Source organism: Anabrus simplex, chromosome 1 (genome assembly GCF_040414725.1).
Source record: "Anabrus simplex isolate iqAnaSimp1 chromosome 1, ASM4041472v1, whole genome shotgun sequence".
Lineage (NCBI taxonomy): Eukaryota > Metazoa > Arthropoda > Insecta > Orthoptera > Tettigoniidae > Anabrus > Anabrus simplex.
In genome coordinates, this window is record NC_090265.1 from 218,014,032 (window position 1) to 218,030,855 (window position 16,824).

General features: G+C 38.7%; 1 protein-coding gene across 5 annotated transcripts in view; it reads left to right on the plus strand.

The window, feature by feature from the left end:
- LOC136864116 (uncharacterized) overlaps nucleotides 1-4,129 on the plus strand; it is a 97,492-nt gene extending 93,363 nt beyond the window's left edge. For 2 of the 5 annotated variants that reach the window (XM_067140714.2, XM_067140723.2), the window contains exon 7: nucleotides 2,958-4,127. In XM_067140714.2, coding sequence (XP_066996815.2) covers nucleotides 2,958-3,091 — 134 coding nt within the window. In that variant the 3' untranslated portion in view covers nucleotides 3,092-4,127. Of the gene's footprint in view, nucleotides 1-2,957 lie in introns of all 5 variants that reach the window. The other 3 variants (XM_067140750.2, XM_067140759.2, XM_068225856.1) reach the window with 2 other exon arrangements.
- The last annotated feature ends 12,695 nt before the right edge of the window (nucleotides 4,130-16,824 follow it).

A 16,824-nucleotide genomic window follows, 5' to 3' on the forward strand; every position in this document is an offset into this window, starting at 1 on the left:
CTTAATAGATTATCCCATAAGATCTTCAAGGTTGCTAACAAAGGCAAAGCTACTGGATTCCCCTGGACCAAGCAAGTGGACAAAGATCTTGCAGAGCTTAATATTAATCAAGCCACCATAACTGACAGGAATGCATACCATTTAATGGTCAAAACTAAACTTTTCCTAACATCCCTTACATCAGCTAGCCACAAAGGAGCCGGGTATCGGTCAGAGGAGTGCAGGAAAGAATTCAGTGAGAAAATAAAGGAATACTGGTCCAACAGGACGGCTCAAGGGGCCACTAAGAATACAATCCAGTACGCCAGAAGGGGCAGACGACGACAAAAACGCAGCTAGAACACAAGCACCGTGATCCGCAGATGGCCTAAATGCAAAGAAAAAATTTAAATATGAGGTAAACAACTGATAGGGAATCTGCCACTGATATGGCGACCACCCTAAATTCAGATTGATTGATTGATTGATTGATTGATTGATTGATTGATTGATTGATTGATTGATTGATTGATTGATTGATTGATTGATTGATTGATTAATCTATTTTTATATTAGAGGGTAATGTATGGACAACTAGATGGCAGGAGAGAAGTGAGGCTTCTCATTTCAGTTATTTATTTTATTTATTTTATGATGATATAAATATATAAACAAGTTATGTATATAATAGAAGAAAGGGACAGCAAGTTCTGTTACATATATCTGTTACAAATCCAAATCCAGTTTGCAAATCCACTGGATGGCTTCATTAGATGTGAGGTGAAGATTTGTCAACGTGCCCTGGAAAGCTTGAAGTGGGCACTCAGAGGAAATGTGTTAAACTGTTTTTAACTGCTCAGTACAGTGGCAGTTCGGTGAGGTTCACCATCCCCATTTAGTGAGTGTAGCACCACATCTGCCTTGATCAGTCCTTATTCGATTGAGTATTGTCTTGTTTCACTTTTCTAGTCTTGTATACCGTATCTATCACCTTAGGGTTTACCATGAGGAGGAGGTGGATAAATGAAAAAATCAGTCTATAAATATGTTATACACGTTTGGTGACAGTGTCTAAACTTCTTTCTAAAATACAATGAAAGTTTGGTAGAATATCGTAGTTGCAATTTTGAATTGATTATATCATGTAATCACCTAAATTTACCATGTTAATTGAAAATAATTTAATGGCTTTTCTTTTTTATCACTACTAGCCGTGAAAAGTACCTCAGTACGTATGACGAAATTTTGTCATGGGATGAGATTTTTTAGCGTGGCTTTGCATTTAAATACTCATATAATGTCTACCGACTTTGTTGGGATTTGATCCTACAGCCTTGGGCACAGGAGACAGATGTCTTTACAACTACACTGTCTCAATAACCAGAGTGTTAATGAACTATTTGTGTCTTACTATCAGTCAGCATTTTATTACAAATATATAAAAAATAAAATGTGATTCTCCAGTCTGTTGACCACTGAATATAACAACTACAACCCTTTAAGATACCTGTAAGAAACACATTATCATCAAAAAATAAAATCCACACTATTAAACCTTCCCAATCTCCCACCCTTCTGTCGCCGAAAACCTTCGATGTGTCAGTGTGACGTTAAACAAATAAAAAAATAAAAAAACAGGCATCTGTTGATATAGATGTTGATTCCCATAGGGAACCTGAAATATTTGTTCCGAATGAGTAAATTTTGGTAATGAGACAAAGTCTCTCATAGTGCATTGGCACTGCCGGTGGCTCCAAGTACCCTACGCAGTGGCCTCCACGGTATGCACTAGCCATGCGTCTTGATGGATGTGCTAGGTACCAGCTGATGAGTCCAACATAGCACACGGGGGTGAAATGCTGGCAACCAGGAATGAGTAGCTGGAAAATTTATAATGTCCAATAATGGACCATTTATACAGGCATCTGTCCATGTGACAATATGCAGTCAGTAATTAGATCAAGTAGTGTGTGTGAGGTTGCACGCTGTGTGGTGTGTGGGATCTAAAGGCAGGATAGTCATATTAATGGATTCAAACATGCATGTTAGTTGTGTGGTCTCAGTAGTTTCGTTTGTCAGGTCAGTGTAAAATTACATGTTTATACCTGGATATTAAATCCTGTATCACTTCCTCCAGATCCGTGATGTTTCCAGTCTTTGGTGGGTGATGCTCTACACCAAGTAAACACTTCATAACATGAACTTCAATTTTTGTGAACAAGAACTCCAGTCTGTGAGAGTATTCGCTTGGTGATTTAAATATTTACTTATATTTCAAATCGTCACTTATGAATATACCAACTCCACCTCCGGGTTTACTCCTTATTGTTCCTAACTTAAATGTACCCACTCATTTTTACTAGTACTGAAGGGATAGACTGGCTTAACCATGACTCTGAAATCATTATAGCATGCTGATTGTAAGCTGAAAATATTTTGAAGAATTCTCTGAAGTCTGGGACAATGTTCTGTGTGTTGACATACCTTTGTTCTGTTTGTGTCTTTCCATTTCCACTTTGCAACCACATCCGTAGTAGTTGACTTAGACAACTTGAGAATGTCCATGACTGATTGCTTGCTGATGTGACAGCCAATAACCATTCCATTTTCACAGCCAGTAAGCTTCGTTGCTCTACCCATTCTGCAGATATCTTGTAGCACTGAACAACATCGAGCCCTCAGCTGCCTTTTATAAAAGCAGCAGCGGTTGTGATGATATATATCTAGGCTATAGTTTACATATACAGAAAGGTATCCAGATGCTTTTGATCAGATTGTGTATGTTGTCAGTATTTATCATTGTCTTGCAAAGTTTCCAACCACCAGCATAATAAATTGATTACTTAATTATTTGACTAAATTGTACAGATTCAAGGCCTATATTTGTTATATTTTTTTAAACTTGGATCTGTTTTATGAGCCTGATTGCTTATTAGCATTGTTGGTGAATGAATAAAAGAGGATTTATCTCTGTACAGGTGTGATGGCTTTGAAAAGGAAATTAAAGGAGAGGCGAGAGAGGAAACAAGCTGAGCAAGCTCAACAAAGTGAGCAAACTGAACAAGCTGATCAAGATGAACAAGCCCTACAAGCAGAAGATTCTGTTGAATGACTTACTAAATATATAATGTTGTTTAAGTTTGATTATCTATTTTAAAACGTTGGCCTGTGTGTACATAAACACCTTCAGTTGTGCAAGTAATATGGAAAGATAAACATGGCACATCAAGTAAAAATTCAAAATCTAATGTATACTTAATATGTAGCAGCAGAAGAAATATTTAAAAATGTTAACAGATAGTAAATATGCAGTGGATGAAGGAAAGAAGAAATATAGATATTGTATTTTACTATGATAGAAAATAAGAATTCTTTCTCTTCCTTCCTCACTGCATTGGCATTGAGAGTATGTTGTGTTATCTATGTCAGTGTAAGAAAATTGTTATGGAAAAAATATTTCTATGAAATATTATTTTATTCATTCCATAAAATTTTTGTTTTTATAAATTAGTCCAAAAATTTAGTTTAATTTAGTTGTAGAGAAGTAGATTTATTATCAGGAAATTTTGAATGCATCGCAGTTAAACTGGGTGTATAAAAGGGGTTTAATGTAATCTAACGTCAATAGATGCAGTTTTTCATGGATTAAATTTGCATGGTGTGAATGTTTTTTAAAATAAGTACAACTTTTGTTTAATTTTTATAACATTCTTTTGTTTGTATTATAAGTTAACCTTTAGAAAAGACTGAGTGTATTAAATTTATTTTCACAAATTTTACAACTGTGAATTGGTTTATTGTAAGTACTGAGATTTTTATTCAGCTTCCTAGAACTAAGTCAATTATTCATATGACAGCAAGAACATTACTTTTCATATGATTGAATTATCAAAGACACATCTCAGCATTCAAAATTCCTTTTGGATATGTAACTCACCTGGATCTTCTCTCATAACAATGTCAAAAGTCTAATGGAGATACTTTGTATCTTTATGGAGTGGATGTTCATTTGCATGTTTTATTCAATACTGGAAATGTAAAGAACTAAATTATAAATTCCTTTTTCAGTGAACAACACTACTCAACATTCTTAAGTTGTGTAACACATATTGATCTAGTGATTCATGTATTATATACATTTATTTAAACACATACCTTTAAGTTAAAAAAAAAAAAATTCAGGTGATTCTGGAAGCCATGAGAATATTAAATCTACTGACACAAATTGCTTTCCCGTCATTTCAGTTCACAAGAGATGTTAGAAATGGTCACCATTTTCTTGCAGGCACAAATGGTGATATAATTTCTGCAGTACATTTAGAAATACTCAACAGAATTCATATAGTTAGTATGGATTGTCTTTGCACACTCTTTTAAAAAAATCTCAGAGGAAGAAATCTGGAGAAGTCAAATACAATGACTGTAGGGGCCACTAATATCTTCCTTAAGGTGATTTGATCCCTGAAAGAAATCATGCATTGCCACTATGGTCTTGTTAGCAGTGTGGCAAATGGTGCCATCTTTCTGGATTCAGCAGTAATGGGCATCCTCTTCCAACAAAGTCACGGACTGTTGCACAATATCTCAGTATAGGATGTCGTCAAGTGTCATGTAAAAAATAGAGGTCCACTGGTCTTTCTTCATAGTATGGCCCAGCAGATACTGAATTTCTGAATGAAGGGGTATCATGCAAGGCATGCAAATTTTTACTTATCCAAATTCTGTTGTATAATGTAGCCATTGAGGTGGAACATGCTACATTGTGTCATGTGAAGGTACAGCCACTGGCAGTAACAGCAAAACCTATTGGCTCCAGATCCCGGACTGCAACTCGATATGAGCATTAGTGCTTTGTGTGTCGGCCAAACTGATGCTTCAAGCTTGTACGGTAAATGTCTTGCTGCTTGAAATAGACTTTCAGTGCGTTAGGTTGTGCCGACTACATGCAGTACATGCTGAGGAGATTTTCAGTACAGAACAAAAATGGCCAATTGGACATTGGTGAGAACTGAACCCACAATCTTCTGAATTTGCTTTGGATGCTCTCCTGATTGAACTATAGAGGCCTCGATGATTCTTGTTGTGTTTGACACGGGTCTGAGCTACAGGTCTGGCGTTATGACCAGCTCAAATGCAGGATGCATGCTAGTCACCTTCTGTGGACTATTAGATTTGAATATTTAGCTGTCACAGCTGGAGAGTAGCTGGCACATCACTGGAGCAAATCCAATGTATTAACATACCTCCAACTTTACAAAACCAAAAATCAGGAGATTTTGATATGAAAATCAGGAAAAATCAGGAGATACAGTTGGTCAAAACTGCTTATTATACATGTCTTGCGCAATACAGTACTATGATATATTTATAACGCTTATTGTCTCAAAGCCCGGCTGTTGCTATACGAGGCTACAAGGTTAAAAATTACACATCTCTATTCCCTCACAGGAAGTAAGTAAGGGAGACGATCAGTCTCTGATAAGCCTTCCAAAAATAGTATGAATTCATGCTCGAAATATATAAATCAGACATGCCATTACTTAGCAAATGCATAGATTAATATATTGCATCAAGCGCCCGTGCGATTATGCGAAGCGCAATGCTATTTGTATCAGATAACTAGCTGATGTACCTGTGTTTCGCTACGGAATTCTCAGAAAGACTGTCCTTATAGTTTTCCCAACAGAAGTCAACAGTACATTTCAGTACGGACCTAACATGAGAATTATAACGTGTAAAGTACTACAGTGTCGATCTAACAATTCAAAGTTCCAGAGTTAGAGTGACCAGGCCGCAAACAACCGCGAACACTCCTGTGTAATTATTCCATTTAAGTGTGCACACTGCTCATTCCAATCACTGCCTCAGAGTAGGGATCGAATATTATTATTATTATTGCTATTTGTTTTTACGTCGCACCGACACAGATAGGTCTTATGGCGACGATGGGGCAGGAAAGGCGTAGGAATGGGAAGGAAGCGGCCATGGCCTAAATAAAGGTATAGCCCCAGCATTTGCCTGGTGTTAAAATGGGAAACCATGGAAAACCTTCTTCAGGGCTACCGACAGTGGGGTTCAAACACACTATCTCCCGGATGCGAGCTCACAGCTGCGCGCTCCTAAACGCATGGCCAACGCGCCCAGTTGGGATCAAATAGCTGGAATACTATGATGATCCAGTGTGTTACATACCTATCAGTAGTATCAGAAAGTTTATGAACCAGAGGAATGATGCTAAAGAAGTGAGATCTCTCATTCCCCAGCTACTTCCCACCAATATTCAGGCAGGCTGTTATACTCGATACACACCTACGCAGCAGTAATCTCATCTATCGGAGATAAATGGCAGCAGAATACACAAAGTACATCACAACAAACAATAGTCAGTGTAATGTTATTGTTGATCACTTATATGATCTTTCTATATTGTAGGCCTTCACATTTAGTTTTCTTCCAACTTTGTATTATTAGAGCACCTAATGTAAAGTGAGTCGTCCTTTCTTTCATGACTCCCTCTTGTGTAATTATTCAAGCGATCGTTCCTTCATGACTTTTTATCATTCTTCACAATTTAATCACCATCACCAGTATTATTATAGTTGGTACGGTAAAACTGAATAAGATATAAATAATCAGAAATTGTATTCTCTATAACTTTTGTTATGTAGTACTTTTCGATATGACCAATAAGATAGGTAATTAAAAATTACATTTTTGGCACCTTCCCCTAAACTACCACTTTAAACAGGGTGAATAAAATTATTTACAGCATAGACTGTGGTTCCTTCTTCCTTGACTTTACATACCGATTTTCATTAAATTCTGTTTACCCATTTTCTCGTACCTTGGCGCTGATATGGACTTAGACACAGATAGGTCTTATGGTGATGATGGGACAGGAAAAGTCTAGGAGTGGGAAGGAAGCAGTCGTGGCCTTAATTAAGGTACAGCCCCAACATTTGCCTGGCGTGAAAATGGGAAACCATGGAAAACCATCTTCAGGGCTGCCGACAGTGGGGTTCGAACCCACTATCTCCCAAATACTGGATACTGGCCACACTTAAGCGACTGCAGGTATCGAGCTCGGTTAAAAATACAAATTCACGAATATCTCTGTTATCATAGCCGGTACGGTAAAAATGTATAAGATATAAATGATAGGAAATTTAATAATATATAGCTTTAGTTACCCGGTATGTATTATTTATCGATAGGGCCAATAATAACAAATATTTGAGAATTCAATTTTAGGCCTTCCCCTAAACTACCATTTCACTCACGGTGAATATAATTATTTATTGCCTAGATTGTAGTAACTTATTCCCCGACTTCATATACCGATTTTCATTCATTTATCTTCAGCTGTTTTCTCGTGATGAGCGTACATACATACAGACAGACGGAAATTCCGGAAAATTAAAACGTGTATTTCACCCTTGTTACTGTGGTCACGACTGGTACAGAAATATAATTCTTTTTAAATTCTGAGCAATGTACAGACAAAACTCTTATTTTATTTATATGTAGATAAATTAAAATTAGCCAGAATTGTCTCCAAATGGCTCCTAAAATCTCTAGAAAAGTCCCAAGTCGTTATAATTGAAATTCTGTCACTAAATTACTAAAAAAGACTCCATGTCTAGTGACTAGTCTCTAGAATCGACTAGACTGATGTGGACTGTGAACGATCACGAACATAACACGTGAGAACGAAAGATTGACAATCGATATACGCGTCGCAATATACAGGTTTCAATAAACATCGCACATTCGCGCATATTTCTCGCATTAATAAACGATATTTCTTTTGAAAGTTGCCAATGAGCGAAGGACTTCCGGCCACTGGTATGAAAAAGCTGAAATGGCGGAATTTGAAAACAAATGTTAGAAGTTCACCAAAAAATAAGCTAACATCGGGAGAAATAATAGAATAATCGGGAGGCGGGAAAAACTGTTGAAAATCGGGAGTCTCCCACCTAAATCGGGGAAGTTGGTAGGTACGTATTAACTATCTCCGCAGCATACTTGATCACAGCTGGAACAAAGGTGTCAAAAGTAGGTCCAGATTGAACAGGCAAGAACTGCATTCAAGAGAATGAGCAAACTTCTCTGTAACAAGGACTTTAAGATCAATCTCTGTCTCTGTTTACTTCAGTGTTACGTATTTTCTGTCTTAATTTATGGTACCAAGACTTGGATCCTAATAAAGAACACCACAAAAACTTCAATCCTTTCAAATGTAGTGCTACTGATGCCTGCTCAGAATATCATGGGTTGATAGAATATGTAACATTGATTTACTCTAATGCCTGAACAAAGAGCTAGAGTGAATGCACAACATAAAAATGAAGAAACTTGAGTGGTTTGGCCATATCATTCGAAATGATAAATATAGACTTCTTCAGCCTATCTTACAAGGTAAAGTTGAAGGTAGGAGAAGTAGGGGAAGGAGGAGAATGTCTTGGCTACGGAATCTACGAGAATGGTATGGGCTCAGTACCCCCTCACTCTTTTCAGAGTTGCTAAGAACAGAACCAGATCACCCTGATGACAGGGAACATCCAATGAAGATATGGCACAAGAAGAAGAAGAACTGCATAGTACTTGAAATAGACTTTCAGCTTATTAGGTTTGTCAAGTACATAACTGAAAGACTATTTCAAGTACAATGTTGTCATGAAAGTTATATATTCAGTTCAAATGTCTTACAGATTTCTATGGAAATGTATTGATGTGCTGCTGAGCATCACAAATAAAATTCTCTGTATCTAGATCTCCAAGTTTGTCATCTGTCATCTACATATTCTGTGTGATGAAACATGCACTGGAACATACGTTTCCAACAAAGCGACCCACTGTGTGCATGTAAAAGGCATTCTCTCACTTGATCTTGTGGTGTAGAGTAGCTATTGCACTGTTATGACAAAACCACAGGTTGTTCAAGTACAATGTGGTCATGAAAGTTATATATTCAGTTCATTGAATCTTGCATTGCCAAGTTTTCCAACTTATTTTTTCAGATACCTGAGCTTCAATTTTTCAGAGTTACGGTGCATACACTGTCTTTCTGAATGCTATATATTATCTCATCCAAACTACAAGAAATACAGTATTCAGAATAACACTATTTTCCTGATAGTCATGACTGAAAACTTTGAAGAAGCCATCTTGATGACATGCTAAGTAATTTTATTATTTTTTATTAAATGTATTATTTATTATTCTTTCGTTTCACCCTCTTTAGGGTTCATTGAATCAATCACTTCTTTGTGTGTTGTTCTTTTCCGTAGTGCCCTTTATTTCTTCATTTCTGATCTTTGTTTCCTCTCATCTTTCAGCTTATTAGGTTTGGCTTTTAATGTAGATTTGTCTTATATTTTGTCTTTAGTTATTAGTTGAGCTGTTCGATCGATTAGTGAATTTTGATATAGATGTTGATTCCCATAGGGAACCTGAAATATTTGTCCCAAATGAGTAAATTTATAATACCAATATAAATGGTCCGTTATTGGACATTATAAATTTTCCAGCTAACTCATTCCTGGTTGCCAGTGTTTCGCCCCCATGTGCTAAGTTGGGCTCTTCAGTTGGTACATAGCATACCGGTACCCACCAAGATGCATGGTTAGGCCACTGCATAGGCTACTTGGAGCCACCGGCAGTGCCAATGCACTATGAGAGACTTTGCCTCTACCAAAAATTGATGCCTGCTTGGCCATCAGATGATATAGATGTTGATTCCCATAGGGAACCTGAAATATTTACCTCTGGGATGATCTGGCACTTAAAAAAACATAATATAACTGAAGGGGAATAGTCACAGAGAACACATCCAGAGTAGCTACCCTCTCAACAACACTTGCAAGGTAGCCAGGGAGATGTACTTCCTATCTACAGTTATTAACAAATTGTAAATGTTATTCAACTAAGATGTCCACCTGAAATAACTCTTGAACCGTTTAGATGCAGAAATTCTGTTTTCACTTTCGTTAATGGTGTTAAGGAGCTCATAGTTCAACATGCAGTGCTTTCCTAGGCTATTGACAAAAGGTCTCGTCACATGCGTTTTCATGTGAGAACTGCTGATGATATACTATCCAGCTTACACTCGTAGTTACTGGGACGTCATACAGCTCGCAGCACAGTATAATTGGTCTCAAGAGCATTACCCATCACTCCTGTCGAAAGACTTGGAGCAAACTCAAGCGTTTTAGATTACACATTCCACTCATGTGTAATGGTGGTTGCCTGTGCAACAAAGCACATCTTTCCTCGTCTCAAGTTTGAATAATGCACGTCTCTAGTATCCAGATAGGCGTACAACCTATGTCCAGTTATGCACAAATTATACAGGGTTATACAGTTAAGATGTCCACCTCAAATAAGTCATGAACAGTTTAAGATTCTGACATTCTGGTTTGTTTGTTTTTTTTTGCTATTTTTTTACATCGCACTGACACAGATAGGTCTTATGGCGATGATGGGATAGGAAAGGCCTAGGAATTGGAAGGAAGTGGCTGTGGCCTTAATTAAGGTACAGCCCCAGCATTTTCCTGGTGTGAAAATGGGAAACCATGGAAAACCATCTTCAGGGCTGCCGACAGTGGGGCTCGAACCCACTATCTCCCAATTACTGGACATTCTGTTTTCACTTTTGTTAATGATATTAAGGGGTTCATAGTTGAACATGCAGTACACTTCCAGGCTTTTGACAAAATTTATCAGCTCACACGTTTCCATATGAGAACGTTATTTCACGCAATAACTGCTATATGCTATCAAGCTTACACTCGTAGTTGCTGGGACGTCGTAACACAGCACAGGAAAATCGGTCTCGAGAGCATTGACCATCACCCCTGTCGAAAGAATTGAAGCAAACCATTGCTTATGCTATTATACAAGTCTGGGAAATGAGCAGTGAGAGGTAGGGTCACCGAATTTAGTTTTCAGTCCTCCCGCTAGGATCGCCTTTCTTAGGTTTTGAATCTCTTCGTATGTTCAGCATGGATCTTGTGACAAATAAAACCAAACCAAACGCCATGGCACTACAGCCCTTGAAGGGTTTTGGCCTACCAAGCGACTGCTGCTCAGCCTGAAGGCCTGCAGATTACGAGGTGGTGTGTGGTCAGCACAACGAATCCTCTTGGCCGTTATTCTTGGCTTCCTAGACCGGGGCCGCTATCTCACCATCAGATAGCTCCTCAATTCTAATCACGTAGGCTGAGTGGACTTCGAACCAGCCCTCAGGTCCAGATAAAAATCCCTGGCCTGGCCGGGAATCGAACCCAGGGCCTCCGGGTAAGAGGCAGGCACACTACCGCTACACCAAGAGGCCGGCTTCTTGTGACAAATGCAAGTGAAAATTTGCTCATGTATAGGTAATTATGATGCTTATGGAGAAACCATGTGTTCTGAATGTTGCTTATGATCCATTTTTGTTGTATTGCAAATAATCATGCATATCATGCCATGTTTGAATCATTTCAAGAACATTTATGGTTTCAATGAAGCTGTTCCTGTCACCAATTCCTTCTGGGCTTACTTTCTCCAAACTTCTTAGGTCAGCAATAGTGTCTGACGAGATTATTACCTTAGCCCCTGCAACATTGATCTTTTCCAAATTTGTAGGGTACGGTATACTACTTTCCTAATTAATTTACGCACAGGTTTCACTACCAATCGTTTTTGCGGGTGATACAGCTTTTTCACATGTTCTGCACTTACCATGTTACCATTTACTTCAAAATTTCTGCTCAAGTGTTGTGATCTTACATTTTTAATATATGGCTAGGGTCAGAACTAAAAAATATAGGCCTGCTGGGATCTAATAGGTGCTGAATTTGATGTACAATGTCACCCTCCTTTCCACACAAGGAATGAAACATGGCAACATTCACTTGCCAATTGTCTGTCGCAATTTGGATGACTTGAAACCCACCGTCTTCAACAACCTGTAAGGCCTCACGTGTTATTTTGGGTAGTTGATCTCCTGTCAGGCTGTGTGTAAAATAATATGACACACGAATCCTGTAATGTGTGGAAAGACCTTTAAACAGAATGCAGAGCAATTTATTAGCAAGCTTGTCTTCAACATCTCTCTCTACATCAGTCATTCAAAGACGCATATCCATATTCCTGTCATTAACCAGCTTTGATTTTATTGCCATCTCATCTACGATGACAGAACCTACCTTTTCATTATTGTACTGTAAGGATTTCTTTTCTGCAATGAGATGTGCTCGTACCAAAAATGTAATTCCTGTCTCTCCTTTGGAATGGCCAATGTATGTTTTTAAAATTTTTTGGTGTGATGGGTGCACAATATTAAGAGGTCTTAGGAACCTGTAGTCTGAGGATGACCTGTTGGACAGTAATATGCAGACCTTTATAGTATTCTCTCTGAATTTACACTTTTGTTTACAAAAGGCTTAAATCTGCTCAGTCACGAAATTTGCTTTCAAATCACCTTGTTCAGCTAGTCCTGTAATTTCATTTTTGAGTCGATACATCCTTTTTTTAAAATTGGTAATACTATTTTTCTGCTTCATTACAAGTGCTCTTTGTATCTTAAATTTTCTGACTATTCTTTTCAGTTTCAAACCTACTTTAGTGGAGTATAGTTTAATTGAACACTGTATGCCTGTGATTTTATATAATGGTTCACTGATAATTACAGGTGGAGGGTCATTCCCTTCACTGGCTGTAGATGTGGTTGGTTTCACATGAAGTTCAATTTTCTTGCAGGGTTTTGCTTCATTTCCCACTTCTGTAGCCTTCCTCTTATGTGGTCTTCCTGTATGTGATTGTGTCCGGGAAAATCTTGAAATACGAATGGAATGACGTTCGGAAGTAGGATTTTTAGCGCTGTGTGTTTACACTATAATCTGAGTCCTTAAAATACCTACTGCAAACAGTGGAATTTACTCTAGTTTTCCACAGAGTTCCCTGTCTATTTCCTTGATGAGAAATTGCCAAAAAACCATTTAGTTTTAAGTTCCTAGTCTTTCGGAAATCTGTGAAAAGAAATACCACATCCTTGTGAGGTATTTGATTTACAATAAGGAACACTACAGTACACCATGTTTCTAAAATTTTTCCCGTGTTAGCATTACGTAAATACGTCATTAATTTCAGTCACTAAATTATAATCACCCACAGTAGCACAAGAAAGCTCATAAAGTACAAAAATACGTCTTGACACGCTCGTGAATGTTTGAATGAGTACTTTGCCCATGCAATTTTATGACTAAGAAGAGTACACCTAGCGGCAAAACAATGCGTTTCACGAGCCCGAGCGGGAACCAGTTTCACCACCAGCGAGGCCTCGTATTTCCCAGCCTTATATAATAGCATAAGCAATGGAGCAAACCCAGACATTTTAGATTACACGTTCCACTGATGCATAATGGTGGTTGCATATGCAGCAAGGCATATCTTGCCCCATCTCAAGGTCGAATAACGCACGCCTTTAGTATCCAGGTAGTTGTACATCCTATCTAGAGTTATTCACAAATTATACAGGGTTGTTCAGCTAAGGTGTCAACAGCAAATAAGTCATGAACAGTTTAAGATACTGACATCCGTTTTCACTTTTGTTAATGGTATTAAGTGGTTCATAGTTGAACATGCATTACTTTTCCAGTCTTTTGACAAATTTTATTGGCTCACACGTTTCCATATGAGAACGTTATTTCACGCAATAAGTGCTTGTGGTATTCTATCAAGTTTACACTCATAGTTAGTGGGACGTTGCACAGATCGCAGCACAGGAGAATCGGTCTCGAGATTCTCGAGATCTGTGATGTCAGTCTCGAGCGAGGGCGTTGCCCATCACTACTGTATACCACTTTGACCAGTATTATAAATCTGTTGTTTAAAGGGGCCTAACAACTAAGGTCATTGGCCCACGATATTTACGTCACCTGGTAGAGAAAGGGGATAAAGACCAGCGCTCAAAATTTCACATGCTTGATGATTATGTAGCTGAAAAATTCAGGTTGGCGAGAACTGTTTTAGGCACTAATATTTACGACAGGGATATTCGTGCTTGAGGTTTGGAAAAGGCCCGAGAAATAGGATTGACTAGATTCACTGGATCTATCCATGGATGGGTTGCAAGGTTTGAATAGAGACACCATCTTGGCTCACAGGCAATAACAAAATGTGTAACCACTAAAAGCTGGAATACAGATGGTGACGTGAATGAAAGATGTGACGAGTTTTGCAATGAGGTAATGTCCGTAACGAACACCATGGAACGTGTACAGATTTATAATACTGATCAAAGTGGTATACGGAAAGAACTTAATTCATCATAAATTCTGCATTTCAAGAGAGAGAAGTCAGTAAGAAGTTACGTGAGGAGTGATCATGCAACCACTCATTCTTTCACCATCCAACCCGTTACGTCGGCAAGGGGATACGTGTTTCCAAAGATGCTGGTAATTTACCAGAAATCTATAGGTCAGTTTGGAGTGCGAGTAGTACAACACATGCTGAAACCGCAAAATCTGATTCAGGTTGCCTCAAAGTCTGGGCTGATCGCGAAACAAATCCTGACGCATTTCTTTCAAGATGTCTACTTCCCATATGCAGCGAAAGAGACTCTTCTCGAGACATATCATGACAGAACTCGTATCGATGCTGTCCAACCTCAAAACTTGGTGTATACAGTCAAGAACATCCATCCTGGGTGCACACCTTGTATTCAGTCACTTGATGTGCTATTTTTCTGACAGCTCAAGGCGGTGCTGAAGTGGATTGAAGATCACAGTACCCTTAATGGCTATCAGTTCACAGCATCGTCGAGGGATTCAATTTCATTGCTGATGTGTATTCTTCACAATCAGTTCTGTTCTCCAGTCTTCGCAAACTTTGTTCGGTACTTCTGGACTGTAGCTGGATATGATGACTTCAGACCAGAAAAGTTTAAAACACTGCCCAAACATATATTTGATGTTCAAAACTTGGAAGATTGCTTAATGCAGGCATTCATGAAGTGCTCCTACAGTGATAAGCAACTCCGTTTTCAGCACTGTATAATCTGTGGACATGTTCATCCTCATAATCTTTTGCCAAGAGCTATCAACAACCCATTTTTTTATCTTGGTGACTGACGTGCATATTGTATATTACAGTGTAATTGTCAATGGCAAATGTGCACATATTTGTAATGTACATGTAAACCAAAACATTTTTGCAATGTGTTCGCAACTTGGGCTAACTCCCTTGTAAGTGTTTTTCCTCCTGGTGTAGGATCTGCTTGATGGATCAAGGAATGCCATTTTCCATGGTCGAAAACATCTTTACGCTGTAGGTGGAATGCTCTTATGTCGGCATTAATGGCATCCTGCCATTGTTGGTTCGACCTTCCAATTGGTCGAGCTCCACTGACTTTAAGGTGGTAGGCAGTATTGGCGACAGTGTGAGGTGCTACACATGTTGATTCCCATAGGGAACCTGAAATATTTGTCCCGAATGCCATGCAGACATCAATTTTTGAAAATGAGTCGAAGCCTCTCATAGTGCATTGGCACTGCCGGTGGCTCCAAGTAGCCTATGCTAGCCTACACAATGGTCTCCATGGTATGCACTAGCCATGCGTCTTGACAGGTGTGCTATTTACCAGCTGATGAGCCCAACTTAGCACACTGGGATGAAACACTGGCAACCAGGAATGAGTTAGCTGGAAAATTTAGAATGCCCCATAACGGGCCAACTATATTGGTATTATAGTGTGAGGTGCTGCGCGCATGATGTGGCCATACCATTGGAGATGTCTCTGACGCATTTTCTCATTTACTGGGGCGATGCCAATCTTCCTCCGAATTGCGTTGTTTGTAATGTGGTCAAAACAAGAGATTTCCATCGACCAGCACAGCATACACATCTCCATAATGTGAAGTTGGTGCCCTACTCGTCTTGTAACTGGCCAGGACTCAGCTCCACAGATAGTGACTGAACGAACAACTGTACAGTATATTTTTGACATCAGGTATATCTGCATTCTCTTGTCACAGAGCATTCCCGTTACCTCCCTCCATCGCATCCATCCAGCATTTATCCTTGCTCGCACTCAGCGTTAATGTTGGTGTTACTATATAAATGAGATCCTAAGTATCAGAAAGTACGAGGCTTCGGTAAATTTTCACCTTGGTTTCAATATCACCATCACTGGTTTGTTGCTGACATGAAAATTCGGAAGTGCAGGAAAAGGTTTTCTCTAACTGGGCCTTAAAAGATCAGGTGGTGTAAATTAAGAGACCAGAAATCTGCCCTTGCAATGTTGTAATTCTGCCCAAAAGCGATCCTTTTCTCCTTTCTCACAACCACATACAAACAATATATATATTTCTTTAAAAGGAAAGGAAGGCAGCGTCAGGTGACGTAATGCAAGTTTAGCCTGTTGTTTGTTGTATATTTACATAGCAGAACTTCTGTTTGAAAAGAGATAGAAAGGCTGTTTATAATATCTCCACTCCATGCCCATATATACCCTGGAAAAGGAAAAGCAGTTCCTTCAGTTTCTGCCTTATATTACCCCATCATTGTGGGATTTCTACAAATCAATACCTGATGAAGGTGATCTGCCTTACTCTTATCCAAATGACGAGTCAACTTCTGTTACCTTGCTAGAAACTGTGGGTTATTTCTGATTCTGTATTATGATTTCTTTTAACAGTGGTTTATCACTAACACCTACAGGTTTTTGGCTATGTTAGGGTGCAAAAGGACTATGATTGGGAAGATAGCATGTCATTAATGCCCGGTTTCTGGAATGGTGAGATATCTTTCCAATAGCTGTTGCTTTGTTACAGCTATCGACTTGATAGCTAACTCGATAGC